General features: G+C 44.3%; 1 protein-coding gene across 1 annotated transcript in view; it reads right to left on the bottom strand.

Moving 5' to 3' along the window:
- Positions 1–15,958, bottom strand: part of NECAB1 (N-terminal EF-hand calcium binding protein 1) — a 298,151-nt gene that overhangs the window by 215,625 nt on the left and 66,568 nt on the right. The window contains exon 2 of the mRNA XM_030189726.1: positions 8,882–8,990. Coding sequence (XP_030045586.1) covers positions 8,882–8,990 — 109 coding nt within the window. The remainder of the gene's footprint in view (positions 1–8,881; positions 8,991–15,958) is intronic.

Below are 15,958 nucleotides of genomic sequence, written 5' to 3'. Positions count from 1 at the left end.
TATTCGAATAGGGCATGGAGAGAGTTCTCCCTCCCACCCATCAGGACTCACAACCAGAGATGAGTAGAGATCCCACCCTCTCCCTATTTCTGCAGTACCTGGAGCTGAAATCCATGGTCCACCAGGGAATCAATGTGTTTTCGAAAAGACTTTCTCAAAAGTCTCTTTTCACAGGATTGGCGTGCAAGATGTCTCTTACCACAGCACAAACTCAGCATGTAACTAACAAATAAAGCAGGAGCTGTCTGTCCTTAATGCTTGTGGGAACGAGGGGGGAGGCAAAAACACATCTTATTTGTACTATCCATAGATCCCCAGATTCTATATATGGCACACAAAGTTGCATGGCCAACTTTGGACAAACTTTCAAGATGCACCCACAAATGTCACCTCATCATCTAGTGAATATCCCGTTACCCAAGTCATTTAGAAGTTTACTTAAAGCCCACTTCTTTAGATCTGTTTTCAGCTAATATGAAAAGAAAAACAATTTTTTATAGTTGTATTCTTGTATTAATATTAATTGTCTTGTAATTCTTCTTGTTCATTGTTATGTAAGCCACATTGAACCTGAGCTTTCTTGGGAAAATGTGGGGTAGAAATGTCATAATAAATAAATAAATAAATAAATAAATAGGATAACGAGCTCTGAATCATCAATAATTGAGTGCGGACAACCAATTATTGATAATTGGCACTCATTACAATTTGCCCAAACATCTGGATGTGATCTGGTCTATAAAGCATGATGCCTAACTCCCAGGGCACGAATCTCAAAAAGGGGGGCATAGCCATGGGTGTGTCAGGGACATTCCAAAAAGTTGCAAGTGGAATTACAGAATATACTATCTAACCGCACCTCACTTGGGTGCCAACATCTACACCAGGTTCTAGCAGTACGTCCGGTGTCCAAAGTTAGGCGTGGGATCCGCGCTGAACACTATGCTACATAAGGTATGCACACTTTATGGAATAGCGCTTAGCGCTAAATTTTTTCAGCAACATTTATTGAATTCTTTCCAGAGTGTGCACTTTACTAACTTGTTTCCCTCTGTTTTTTTTTTTTTTTTTTACTTATGATTGAGGACAACTTCTGGGGGTGTCCTTAAAACGCAACAAGTAGTTCTTGTCTATGTGGGGTCCTTATGTACATTCCCTTTCTCCCAGAGCCCATAGTTTGCAAGTGGCTTTTAGCTTAGGACAGATGTTTTTTCTTTTGTCTCTCAGACACAAGCTCCTCTGGGTTTTGATTGATTACTGTGTCATTGTTCCCACTGTTTCTGGAATTGTTTTGTTGTTGATTGTTCTTGTATGCTGTATATATTAATAAAAAGATTTGCACATGACTGAGGACAACTGCACGATTCCTAAACTAGCACAAGAGACTGGTAAAACCGATGAGCTACACAATTTGCTCCATCAAACTCCACACCCCCCCACACCCCCAAGGACTGATTTTCTCAGTGGTGGAAAGCGCACACGCTGCTACACAGCATGCACTCTTTCCCCAGAGGCTAGAAGTATACAAATTGTTAGACCCACACAGACGCTGGCAGTATTTAGAAGCCTGATTTGTGCATGCAAACATAGACTTTCTCTGTCTTTTATGAGTCCTGCAAGAAAAACATTTTAATTGTACTTTGTGTTCAGTTAAAGCTATTTAAGGGACAATTTTTAGTGGGGCACGGATAGTAGACCCAATGTAGCAATAGTCAATCTTGGGTTGTAGTTGCAAAGAAACCCTGCAGGGAACTGTAACTCACAGGTAATTCGCTTTTCTTATTGCTCAGTGAAAAATTACCCACTGAGACATGTACTCTCTTTCTCTACATGTAATTTTTCTTGACAAAACAATGGGCGATTTTCAAACAAAACAAGGTGTGCTGTTTCTTTCTCTGCTCTCTCTCTCTCTCTCTACCGTTGGGATTGCCTTTTTAATTAGTTTGTGCATAAAAGTTATCTCCCGATTCTATATAACGTGACTGAAATTATGTGCGCAAATCCAAGCGTATTTTGCATTTGCATACGCAATTTAATTACTTAACAAGGCAATCAACGCTGATAATTTCCACTTAACAGGCAATTATTGACACTAATTGGCTTTCATTAGAATTTATATGCACAACTTGCTAGGCATATTCTATAATGTAGTGTGCATAAATTCTAAGAGGCGCAGCCAACAAGAGGGCGTGGCCATGGGCATTACAAAAAATTAAGCCCGTAGTTACAGAATACCCCAGTTCCGCACCTAACTTACATGTCGGTATTTACACTAGGTTTTACTTGGCGCAAATTCCCCCAACTGAGGGGAGATATGATGGAGGTATATAGAATAATGAGTGGAGTGGAATGGGTAGACGTGAATTACTTGTTTGCTGTTTCCAAAGATTCTAGGACTAGGGGACATGCAATGAAGCTACAAAGTAGTAAATTTAAAATGAATCAGAGAAAAAATTTCTTCACTCAAGGTGTAATTAAACTCTGGAATTCGTTGCCAGAAAATGTGGTAAAAGCAGTTAGCTTAGCGAAGGTTTGGATAGTTTCCTAAAAGAAAAGTCCATAAGCCACTATTAAAAAGGACTTGGGAAAATCCACTGCTTATTTCTAGGATACTTGTCAAAAATAATTTTGGCTAATGTAACCTCCTTCAAATAACTAAATCAATATCAAAATGTGGAAAAGAAGGTATCTCACAATACTTTAATAGGTTAAAGGAGGTGGAGTCTCATATCATTAGACACTACTGCTATTCACATCACTCCCGTGGTGAATCTATATGTATGTGTCAAGATATAATCATTGACTCTGTCCTCCACCCACCTAAATTTACAGCTTGGTGTTTTCTTTTATATTGTACCAACGTTTAAAGCACTTAACTTAACAAACTGGTGCATGATTTCACAGGTGTGCCTATATGCCCCAACAGGTGCCTGTTTCGCAACGCTTCTTCAAAAGGGGGACTTTCACACCATTTGACCTGCAATGATATATAAGTGCTGCTAAAATATGCAAATACACAGAAAAAATAAATACAAAAGCTACAGTATTGTTTTAAATTCAGAAAAACTCTTGGAAGCGGACTTACTATTCGGTGTCTTGTCTTAACTCTCAGCAGTATGTTCTAAAATGGCAGAACACGCCCAACCTTAAATCACTAGGACAACGGAAACAGCTGCTTCTAATCCCTTATGCCTTTGACGTAAGTGTGTGTTTCACAGAAAACAACTCCACTGCGAAACGGTGTATCGAAAAGGTCTCACGTTGTAGAAGTTTCCTATTAAAATCACCACCTCTATTAGATAGATCCACTTTTTCAATGACTTTACATTTTAAATCACTAAACTTGTGGCTACTCTCCATACAATGCTGTACAAATGGAGCCCCGTGATTACATGCATTTAATCTTGATCTGTGTTCTATTACCCTTGCATGCAATGATCTGATCGATTTACCTATATAAAGTTTCTCACAGGGGCATCTAATAGTAGATGACGCTGCTTTTTGTGTATACCCTACTTTGATTTGTACAGTGGTGGAAATAAGTATTTGATCCCTTGCTGATTTTGTAAGTTTGCCCACTGACAAAGACATGAGCAGCCCATAATTGAAGGGTAGGTTATTGGTAACAGTGAGAGATAGCACATCACAAATTAAATCCGGAAAATCACATTGTGGAAAGTATATGAATTTATTTGCATTCTGCAGAGGGAAATAAGTATTTGATCCCCCACCAACCAGTAAGAGATCTGGCCCCTACAGACCAGGTAGATGCTCCAAATCAACTCGTTACCTGCATGACAGACAGCTGTCGGCAATGGTCACCTGTATGAAAGACACCTGTCCACAGACTCAGTGAATCAGTCAGACTCTAACCTCTACAAAATGGCCAAGAGCAAGGAGCTGTCTAAGGATGTCAGGGACAAGATCATACACCTGCACAAGGCTGGAATGGGCTACAAAACCATCAGTAAGACGCTGGGCGAGAAGGAGACAACTGTTGGTGCCATAGTAAGAAAATGGAAGAAGTACAAAATGACTGTCAATCGACAAAGATCTGGGGCTCCACCTCGTGGGGTATCCTTGATCATGAGGAAGGTTAGAAATCAGCCTACAACTACAAGGGGGGAACTTGTCAATGATCTCAAGGCAGCTGGGACCACTGTCACCACGAAAACCATTGGTAACACATTACGACATAACGGATTGCAATCCTGCAGTGCCCGCAAGGTCCCCCTGCTCCGGAAGGCACATGTGACGGCCCGTCTGAAGTTTGCCAGTGAACACCTGGATGATGCCGAGAGTGATTGGGAGAAGGTGCTGTGGTCAGATGAGACAAAAATTGAGCTCTTTGGCATGAACTCAACTCGCCGTGTTTGGAGGAAGAGAAATGCTGCCTATGACCCAAAGAACACCGTCCCCACTGTCAAGCATGGAGGTGGAAATGTTATGTTTTGGGGGTGTTTCTCTGCTAAGGGCACAGGACTACTTCACCGCATCAATGGGAGAATGGATGGGGCCATGTACCGTACAATTCTGAGTGACAACCTCCTTCCCTCCGCCAGGGCCTTAAAAATGGGTCGTGGCTGGGTCTTCCAACACGACAATGACCCAAAACATACAGCCAAGGCAACAAAGGAGTGGCTCAGGAAGAAGCACATTAGGGTCATGGAGTGGCCTAGCCAGTCACCAGACCTTAATCCCATTGAAAACTTATGGAGGGAGCTGAAGCTGCGAGTTGCCAAGCGACAGCCCAGAACTCTTAATGATTTAGAGATGATCTGCAAAGAGGAGTGGACCAAAATTCCTCCTGACATGTGTGCAAACCTCATCATCAACTACAGAAGACGTCTGACCGCTGTGCTTGCCAACAAGGGTTTTGCCACCAAGTATTAGGTCTTGTTTGCCAGAGGGATTAAATACTTATTTCCCTCTGCAGAATGCAAATAAATTCATATACTTTCCACAATGTGATTTTCCGGATTTAATTTGTGATGTGCTATCTCTCACTGTTACCAATAACCTACCCTTCAATTATGGGCTGCTCATGTCTTTGTCAGTGGGCAAACTTACAAAATCAGCAAGGGATCAAATACTTATTTCCACCACTGTACCTGTGCTCTTTAGGGCACAGACCGTATAAGTCTGCCCAGCACTATCCCCGCCTCCCAACCACCAGCCCCTCCTCCCAACCACCGGCTCTGGCACAGACCGTATAAGTCTGCCCAGCACTATCCTCACCTCCCAACCACCAGCCCTGCCTCCCAACCACCGGCTCTGGCACAGACCGTATAAGTCTGCCCAGCACTATCCCTGCCTCCCAACCACCAGCCCCTCCTCCCAACCACTGGCTCTGGCACAGACCGTACAAGTCTGTCCAGCACTATCCCTGCCTCCCAACCACCAGCCCCGCTGCCCACCACCGGCTCTGGCACAGACCGTATAAGTCTGCCCAGCACTATCCCCGCCTCCCAACCACCAGCCCCGCCTCCCGATCTTGACTAAGCTCCTGAGGATCCATTCCTTCGGCACAGGATTCCTTTATGCTTATCCCACGCATGTTTGAATTCCGTTACCGTTTTCATCTAATATAATAAAACGCACCGTGAACGTTCTAATGAGGACAACGTTCTGAAGTCACTAAAACACTCCCTGAAGGGTTCGTGGCGTTCGTGGTGTGAAGCCAGCCAGGCTGCCAGCCGTCTCTGCCCCGCCCTCGCGTCAAACATCATGACGTCCAGGGCAAACGTCATGACGTCGACGGCGCAAAAAAAACAAAAAACAAAACGCAGCGTCAGGGAAGGAGGCGGCGCTCCCGACGTCTAGCCTTCCCTTCGTTGTGTTCCGCCTTCTTCTGACAGAAGAAGGCGGAACAGAACGAAGGGAAGGCTAGATGTCGGGAGCGCCGCCTCCTTCCCTGACGCTGCGCTGCTGGAACCGCCGCCACGGAGGTAAATTAAAAAAAAAAAAAAAGGGATGTAGGGGGAAGAGAAGAGGGTGGGCAGTTGAACAATGGGAGCGGGAGGGCAGAGGAGAAACGACAGCAAGGATGCGAAGGGGGGGGGAAGAAGGGAGCGGGACATGCTGGGACATGGGAGACAGAAGAGCATGGATGCGAGGGGGGTCATGGAAGGGAGAGAGGGGAATTGCTGGAAAATGATGAATGGATGGGGCAGGGGACAGAGAAGCATGGATGGGCATGGATTGAGATGGCAGGGCTCAGGGTGAGAGGGGAATTGATGGAAAAGGATGAATGGAGGGGGCAGGGGACAGAGAAGCATGGATGGGCATGGATTGAGATGGCAGGGCTCAGGGTGAGAGGGGAATTGCTGTAAAAAGGATGAATGGAGGGGGCAGGGGACAGAGAAGCATGGATGGGCATGGATTGAGATGGCAGGGCTCAGGGAGAGAGGGGAATTGCTGGAAAATGATGAATGGAGGGGGCAGGGGACAGAGAAGCATGGATGGGCATGGATTGAGATGGCAGGGCTCAGGGAGAGAGGGAAATTGCTGGAAAAGGATGAATGGAGGGGGCAGGGGACAGAGAAGCATGGATGGGCATGGATTGAGATGGCAGGGCTCAGGGAGAGAGGGGAATTGCTGGAAAATGATGAATGGAGGGGGCAGGGGACAGAGAAGCATGGATGGGCATGGATTGAGATGGCAGGGCTCAGGGAGAGAGGGAAATTGCTGGAAAAGGATGAATGGAGGGGGCAGGGGACAGAGAAGCATGGATGGGCATGGATTGAGATGGCAGGGCTCAGGGAGAGAGGGGAATTGCTGGAAAATGATGAATGGAGGGGGCAGGGGACAGAGAAGCATGGATGGGCATGGATTGAGATGGCAGGGCTCAGGGAGAGAGGTGAATTGCTGGAAAAGGATGAATGGAGGGGGCAGGGGACAGAGAAGCATGGATGGGCATGGATTGAGATGGCAGGGCTCAGGGAGAGAGGGAAATTGCTGGAAAAGGATGAATGGAGGGGGCAGGGGACAGATGGGCATGGATTGGGAGGGCAAGGCTCACACTCTCTCTCTCATATACAATGTCTTTCTGACTCTCACTCTCACACACTCTGTCTCACAATGTATCACATTCACTCTCTATGTGCCACACAGTCACTCACACACTCGCTTGGTCTCATACACTCACTCTCACAGAGAATCTGTGTCTCACACACACTCTCTCTCTCGCACACACACACACACTCTCACACTGTGTCTCACATACACACTTGCACACACTCTCATTCTCACACACACACTCTCACAAACACACTCACACCCAGACTCACTCTCTCTCTCACACACACACACTCACACTTTCACTCTGACTCTCACACAGTCACTCTCACATACACTCTCCCAAACATACACACTCCGAGGAAAACCTTGCTAGCGCCCGTTTCATTTGTGTCAGAAACGGGCCTTTTTTACTAGTTTCTAATAAGATACACAATCCCTGTGGTTTGACATGTAGTGGAACTTCTTAATTTATACGTTGTACCATTATGTGTAAAATCTATCCCTTCTTCTGTCACTGGACAAGTTTTACAATTGGCTTTTCCACATTTATAATGTCCTAATCGTTCACTTTGTAGCTTACGTTCATCCACAATAGCTGGTAACTGGGCAGGACTCAAAATTTCTTTCAAGTTCTGAGAACGAGAGAATGCTGTACGTAGTGTATGTTTTGTATTTATTTTTTCTGTGTATTTGCATATTTTAGCAGCACTTATATATCATTGCAGGTCAAATGGTGTGAAAGTCCCCCTTTTGAAGAAGCGTTGCGAAACAGGCACCTGTTGGGGCATATAGGCAAACCTGTGAAATCATGCACCAGTTTGTTAAGTGCTTTACACGTTGGTACAGTATAAAAGAAAACACCAAGCTGTAGATTTAGGTGGGTGGAGGACAGAGTCAATGATTATATCTTGACACATACATATAGATTCACCACGGGAGTGATGTGAATAGCAGTAGTGTCTAATGATAAGAGACTCCACCTCCTTTAAGCTATTAAAGTATTGTGAGATACCTTCTTTTCCACATTTTGATATTTCTAGGATAAGCAGCATAAAATGTATTGTACTGTTTTGGGATCTTGCCAGGTACTTGTGACCTGGATTGGCCACCGTTGGTGGATTTTCGGTCTGTCCCGGTATGGCAATACTTATGTTTATAGAATACGCCTAGACAGAAATTTTTTCAGTGCCAATTTTTCAGGCGCTATATATAGAATCTAGCCCTATATGTGTTACCAAAGAACACAGACTTTTAACCGCAGACAGGTTGTGCTATCAAAGCCCCCATTTATGTAAATAAAACATGGTTTTACATGTGTGAACACCTTTGATTATCACCCTCTAAGAAAATTTAATCAATTATGAACTGTATTTGAATTCAAGAAAGCATAGGACTAGTGCAGAGGATCTCTAAGGGAAAGGAAGCGATTGTAGAGCTTAGAAGTTGGCATAGATGGTCAGACTAGGGTTCGGCATTGATTTCTGTTTTTTTTTTTTTAAATGCCGGCTAGCGCATCCCCGGTTAAGTCAATATTCAGACTTATCTGGTCATGGGCTACCACATAAAGATAGGACAGCTATTTATGTGCTAAACTTGGCCAGTTAGCTCTGAATATTAGGACATATCCAGACTCTGCTCCTGAAATGCCCCCACAATACCCCTGACGCAGCCAGCTTCCACTTTGGCACTAACCAGTAATTTTCAGTGCCACTAATCGGTTAAGTGCTGCTGAAAATGACCAGACAGCTGCATACAAGCGAGTTAAAACCAGTCGGCAGCCATTCCCAACCAGTTAACTCACTTTGAATATCAGCCAGTAAACAATAGAGAGAGAGATTAAATAATAAAACAGGGTTCTTACTCAGTTTTGTGTGTATCAATCCTATGAAAGAGTTCACTCAGTTCCTCTCCACTCAGGACTCCATCAGCAAAGTAAGCTCTGAATTCATCGAAGGAGAGTTTACCATCATCTGAAATCAGAACACAAACACACATTGGCTTGTAAAGCTTTATCTGTGTCTTAATATCAGTCTCTGTTTAACCTGAAAGGCAGATATTTTAAGTCATAGCTTAAATTATTATCATATACACATTTCCAGAATAAAATTATTCAGCAAAATATCGATGGATAAAATAGAAACAATGTCCTTGGCAGAGACTTGTACAATACTGTTAAAGTGCTGTGAGTGCAGAGAAATCGAGATGATGAAGATTTGGAAAGTTCTACCTAGTTTCATCAACGTCCTATATTCAGCTACTCAAACTCTGGGATTTCTGGGTGGCATGGTCTGGCTGGGATGAGAGAACTTATTTGGCTAGTATAGAATTTTCACTGTTAGACAGCTAAGGGGGCCTCTGTATGAACCCCTCTATGCTGATCATTGGAGGGATTAAGGCATGGCCCCGCTTTAATCCCCCAGTGGTTACTGTCTCCCTACCTCACCTCTGAAAGTGACACAGGTAAGGGAAATTAGGCTCCCTAACAACATCAGGTATTGTGGGCATTCTGAACACAGCAGCAAGCAGGTCTGAAGGGTAGCCTAGTGGTCAGTGCAGTGGAATGTAAACCCAGCTTCAAATCCTACTGGGGCGTAGCCAGACTTCGGTAGGAGGAGGGTCCAGAGCCTGAGGTGAGGGGGCACATTTTAGCCCCCCCGGCGCCGCCGACCCCCCCGCCATTGCTGAACCCCCCCGCCACCAACTTTGACCCCCCCTGTCGATGACCCTCTCGACCCCCCGCCATCTCCTACCTTTGCTGGCGGGGGGACCCCAACCCCCACCAGCCGAGCCGAGGTCCTCTTCTTCCCAATCAAGGCTTCGTTTTGTTTCTGTGAGTCTGACGTCTTGCACTTACAACGTGCAGGACATCAGACTAGAATGAAGCCTTGCGCGGGATTGGGAAGAAGAGGACCTCGGCTGGCAGGGGTTGGGGTCCCCCGCCAGCAAAGGTAGGCGATGGCGGGTTGGCGGCGGTAGGGGGGTCGAGAGGGTCATCGTCAGGGGGGTCCAGGGGCAAATCTACGGGGCCCAGGCCCCCGTAGTCCCATACTGGCTACGCCACTGCTTCAACTCTCTCTTTTAATTTTTTTTTATCTTTAAATTGTGAGCCCTCCATAAATAGCGGTTATGTGGTCTGTGGACTGCTGAAAATTGATCTCATTCTGCCTTTATGGAGTCTAGTGGTTAATGCAGCTGGCTTTGATCCTGGAGAACTGGATTTGATTCCCACTACAGCTCCTTGTGACTCTGGGCAAGTCACTTAGGGGCCCTTTTACAAAGGCCCTCTGAAAAATGGCCTGCAGTAGTATAGACTTATTCACTTGTTCAGAACCCTTATTTTATCATCCTCACTTTAATATTCCCTTATCTCTTGTTTGTCCTGTTTGTCTGTCCTAATTGGATTGTAAGCCCTGTCGAGCAGGGACTGTCTCTTCATGGTCAAGTGTACAGCACTGCGTACGTCTAGTAGCGCTATAGAAATGATAAGTAGTACTAGTGTTTTGGGTGCACACAGAACCATTTTTCAGCGCATCTCTAAAAAATGCTTTTTTAAAATTTTTGACGAAAATGGACTTGCAGCAAAATGAAAATTGCCGTGCGTCCATTTTGGGTCTAAGACCTTACTGCCCGCACGCCAGAAAATAAAAATATTTTCCGGTGCGTCTAGCGGACGCACATCAAAAATTAAATTACCTTTATATACTATGTAAACCACTTTGAATGGAGTTGCACAAACCCCCAGAAAGGCAGTATATCAATCCCATTCCCTTTCCCTTTATAGCAGAGGTGGTCTAAGTTTTCCAGTCATGTGATATATTCCCGCCCTTTAATCATAGTTAAGATCATGTGAGATAACATGATAGCACCACAGTTTCAAATGTGAATGCGCACTCGCTCATCTTCACAGATCAGGAAAAGTCTTCGATATGTGTCTTGCCAAATTTAGTAAGAAAGATTTGATGTAATCCCATTAAGTTCTGTGCTCCTCTGTGATAAATAGTATTAAAAAAAAAACTATCCTCTGTATATAGCTACTCCTTTTCAGAACCATCAACATTCATGCTTAAAGCAGCAAGGGACATTGATTAATGGGAAAATGTTGACTTATAGGCTCAGGCACTGCAAGAATCATAATAAAACTTATTCATAAAGAATGTGTGGAACACCACACAAATATTTTAAACTCATCCTCCCACTTCAAGAAAATGAAGGGGACCTTTTACAAAGACACGCTAGCATTTTTCAGCATGTGAGCTAAATACTAGAGACCCATAGAAATATATGGGTGTCTCTAACATTTAGCATGTGCTTATTTTTAGCGCACTCTAAAAACACTAGCACGCCTTTTTAAAAGGGTCCCTAAGTATTGCCAGACTAGTGTACAGTGCTGCGTACGTCTAGTACCACTATAAAAATACTATTAAAGTGCTGTGAGTGCACAGAAATCGAGATGATGAAGATTTGGAAAGTTCTACCTAGTTTCATTAACTTCCTATATTCAGCTACTCAAATTCTGGGATTTCTGGGTGGCATGGTCTGCTGGGATGAGAGAGAACTTATTTGGCTAGTATAGAATTTTCACTGTTAGACAGCTAAGGAGGCCTCTTTATGAACCCCTCTATGCTGACCACTGGAGGGATTAAGGCATGGCACCTCCTTAATCCCCCAGTGGTTACTGTCTCCCTACCTCACCTCTGAAAGTGACACTGGTAAGGGAAATTAGACGAATTATACATAATCAGGGGAATTCTATAAATGGTGTGCAAATTTCAACATGCAAAATTGTGCGCTATTTTGAGATGCACATGTAACTAAAGTGGCTAACGAGCCAATTAGCGATTATTGGCATTAATTGGCAACCATTTGGATTTGCATGTGTGTCTTTTTAAGCGCTATTCCATAAAGGTCAACATGCACATTTTATAGCGTGCAGCTCAAAAGGGGGCATGGCTATGGGAGGAGCATGGATGGATCGGGGTGTTCACTAAAGATGCACAGTATTACTGAATAATTGGGGATCCGTGCCTAGCTTATGCACCAAGATTTACATCTGGTTTCACTTGGTGTAGATCCTAACGCCCAAAATTGGGCCTGAATCCCAGGGCTACAGCATGCCCGTTATACAATACTGTTCAGCACCAATTTTCAGTGCTGAATTTTGAGCACTATTAACTGAATCCAGCCCAATTAGGTCAAACCTATAACTGGGTCTGTCCATTGAGGTGCCCCGAGGATGGGTGGTGAAAGACCTTTCAATTGGCAGCATCTGGGCACTCAGCTTTCATTATAGAATACTAATGTAACCCAGTATTCTGCGTGCCTTAGATTTATGTGCCCACAGTTAACACAGTCATAACTGCAGTTACATACATTTTATTTATTTAGATTTTGCTCACACCTTTTTCAGTTGTAGCTCTAGGTGAGTTACATTCAGGTACTCTGGATATTTCTCTGTCACAGGATGGCTCACAATCTAGGTTTGTACCTGAGGCAATCGGAGGATTAAATGACTTGCCCAAGATCAAAAGGAGCGGCAGTGGGATTTGAACCAGCCACCTCTGGATTTTAAGAAAGGTGCGCTAACCACTAGGCCACTCCTCCACTCCATGTGACAGAGGCAGGGGTGGCCCAAGGCAGACACGAGATGCCACTCCTGCCCGTGCCTGGTTTAGCATCTTCCCCCTTCCCTCAATTCTCTTCCCCACATTTACCTTATTTTTCAATTTTTCAAAAGGCAGCAGTGGCAGCGACAGTGATTCCCATCTGCTGCCCTGCTGTGATGCCACTGGCACCGGCCTCTTTGCTCTAAGCCAGAGTAAGGAGAAGAGACTGGTGCCAGTGGCAGGGCAGCCTATGGGAATCGCTGCCACTTCTGCCTTTTGGAAATGAAAAAAAAATAAGGTAAATTTGGGGAAAAGGGTTGAGGAGAGAAGGGGAGAGTGCCACTCCCTGGAGAGTGCTGCCTGAGTCCCCCGCCTCAGCTGGCCTAATGGTAGGGCTGCCACTGGGAGCCCTGCCTGCGCCTACATCCCCTTGCATTTACATGCCGTGCGTAGGTGTGTTTATGTGTTAGCATTCTATTAATTTCTGCATACAAGGGGGGCATAAATTCAGCTACCCACCGATGCCCTTCATGCACATGCTTCTGAAATCAAGACATGTAACTTCCTGGCACAGCAAAACACAAAGTGGTGGGGATTTGCCATTAAAACTTTGCACTAGGAAAACTGGATAAGGCAGAGGATGAATTTTTGTTGAAGAGTGGTGGTTGGAACTGATAACACAACTAGAGCAGTCAGGAGCATCTTTTCTATAAAGAAGACAGGCTGCAAAAATAGAAGTGTACCTGATCATCATTCCTTCAGGATGAAAATTCTTAAACTGAATAGGATAAAGGTCAGCAGAGCACAGCAACCTGTCTCCGTGCACATAAAAAGCACTGACGGCAAAAAAACGTCTCTGAAATCTGGGGAGTGGGAACATGAAAACACTGGAGGGTAGTAGGAAGAGAAGCAGCAAGATGCCATAAATATAATTTTCTCATAGCAATAAAAGATATGCATACTATGCTTTGAGTAATTAATGACAATACATGAAAGTAACAGAGAAAATTGCACTAACTGATATTATAGCTTTGCTTTCATTAAACAGAAAAAGCTTGAAATAGTAGTGAAAAATATTGGATACATTTGCCATGTTCCCTGCTGAAAAAAAGAGTTTGCTTTTCTTTTAAAATCACATTCAGCTACATTTGTAGATTTACCCTGTATTATCACTTGAAGTGCTTCCATTCTTGTTGCTCTCACCGGAGACACAGGAGACATATCTTTCATGTCAAACAATAAAGTGCCTACGGAGCTGCCCTATTAAAGTTTGCCATTAACATTATACAGAGCCATATTATCAGAAATGTAGGGCAGCTGAAAATCTTGCAGTGGGCCTGATATTCAGAAAATGCTGAGCTCCGATGTTAAGTTCCTAAGGGGGTCTTTTACTATGACACACTAGCGTTTTTAGCATGCACTAATGATTAGGATGCGCTGAATGCTAGAGATGCCCATAGGAATATATGGGCAACTCTAGCGTTTAGCGCCTCCTTATCATTAGCACGCACTAAAAACACTAGTGTGCCTTAGTAAAAGACTCCCTAAGTTAGCCTCCTAAATTTGTACCCTATTTTCAGCCAAATTTAACAGCACAAATTTTCAGCTGAAAATCCATCTTAATTTAGGAGGTTGAAAGTTATGCTCACAAATTTAGGCCTGCCATTCTTTTGCCTAGATTTATGAGCCTAATTTTTGAGCCTAATACTGAAAATCTGTGCTAAGCTCCTAACTTCTTTTCCCCACCATTAATCCACCCCTGTTACCACTGATTTTTTATGCTCCTAACTTTAAGAGTTTAGTGAAACTTCGGAGTCAATATTCAAAAATGCAGCGAGTGTTGCGATAACCAGTTAAAAGTAACCGGTCTAATCGAAACCTCCATTTTCAGCACCAGCAATTATCTGGTTATTAATTATGAATATCCCCATCTAGGCATCTGAGAACATAACCGCATAAATCAAACTAACCACTTTTAATGACTATCTGTCTTGCCGCACTATAACCAGCTCAGCTTTGAAAATCAGAGACTAAACAGTGATACGGTGGTCGGTCAGTTTTGAATATCACATGGGACAGCGATAAACAATGTCCAGGATGAAATGGCCACACTTTTTGAACCCACACGAACAACAGATCCAAACTGCAGCATATCTCGAGGTAGGCATGGACTGCTGCACCCCTGTACAAGAGTGCTGATGACGTGGTGACCATGGTTGAATGTCCTTGTCTCTAGGTGCTATCACCATCATACTTGGGTACATGGTGCATACCAGCTGGTCATGTCATGGGGTATAATGACCGTCTATCTGTATAAACTGGGTGTATGAGCTACTGTAAATGGCTATGTACTGTAGAACTGACTTGCTTTCCTGCTAGTGCCCTCTGTGGCTTTGAGATCCATACAACAGACACCATATCTGGATCAAAGAGGCTACCCAACTTCAGCATGGAAGAAGCAGAGGAACTGTGCAGGCTAGCCCTCTGGTATGAGAGGGAACTGTATCCTCCACACCGGAGGGCTGGCCTGAGACCCTTCAGAAGCTATGGAGAAGGTTCCAGAGCCGACCAGAGGTAAGAGAAATTACCACATCTCTTGATCCTGGTGTGTATGTAGGCCTCACAATGCCCAGGTTAGGTAATCCATGCCGGAAGTAAGAGTCAAAGAATTTCCCTCCTACCTTTCACTGATATGCCCATAATTTGTCCCAGATGAAAATAGGCTAGAAATGAGTGCAGAAACCTCTGATGCAATAGATTCCCTACACTCCATAACTGATCAGCTGAAACAGTTGGTGATAACAGGGGTGGGGACCGAGCAGGGAAAAGAAAGCAGGAGCTAGGCACAGATGTGCACAACTTGACACCTCAGTTAGGCTCAGAAATATTGGCTTATAAATAGCAGGCAAAATTTCTGAACAGCACCTCTCTTCCAACAGTAAGATGAAACTAACCTAGGTGCCAATATGTGGAAACCCAGCAGTGTCTAAATATTGGAGCTGTTGTGTACAAGTGTAAGAACCTGCATGCCATAAGTTAACTGCTGCAGTTCTACTGTTCTTGATCCCTCAGCTGTAGGGTTACCCACGCATCCGAACTAGTGACCCAAAGTGTTCCACAGTGCTTTGAAAAGCTGTGTGGATCCCAAACACGTGTGCCTGCCTCTGTGCAGGAGGAGCACCCTAAACCTTCTGCCTGCCCTGTGCAGGCACACGTGCACAAATAGAAAGGATACAAACTGGGACTGAGAGTGTTCTGCAAAATGCAAATGTGCCACAAGTATCCTAGACACGGCAACAAGCCCTTCTGTACAGTATTGGCATGGGGGTAGCAGC

The sequence above is a fragment of the Microcaecilia unicolor genome, chromosome 1, assembly GCF_901765095.1.
Source record: "Microcaecilia unicolor chromosome 1, aMicUni1.1, whole genome shotgun sequence".
NCBI classification, from domain to species: domain Eukaryota; kingdom Metazoa; phylum Chordata; class Amphibia; order Gymnophiona; family Siphonopidae; genus Microcaecilia; species Microcaecilia unicolor.
This window is presented reverse-complemented; position numbering and strand designations above follow the sequence as displayed.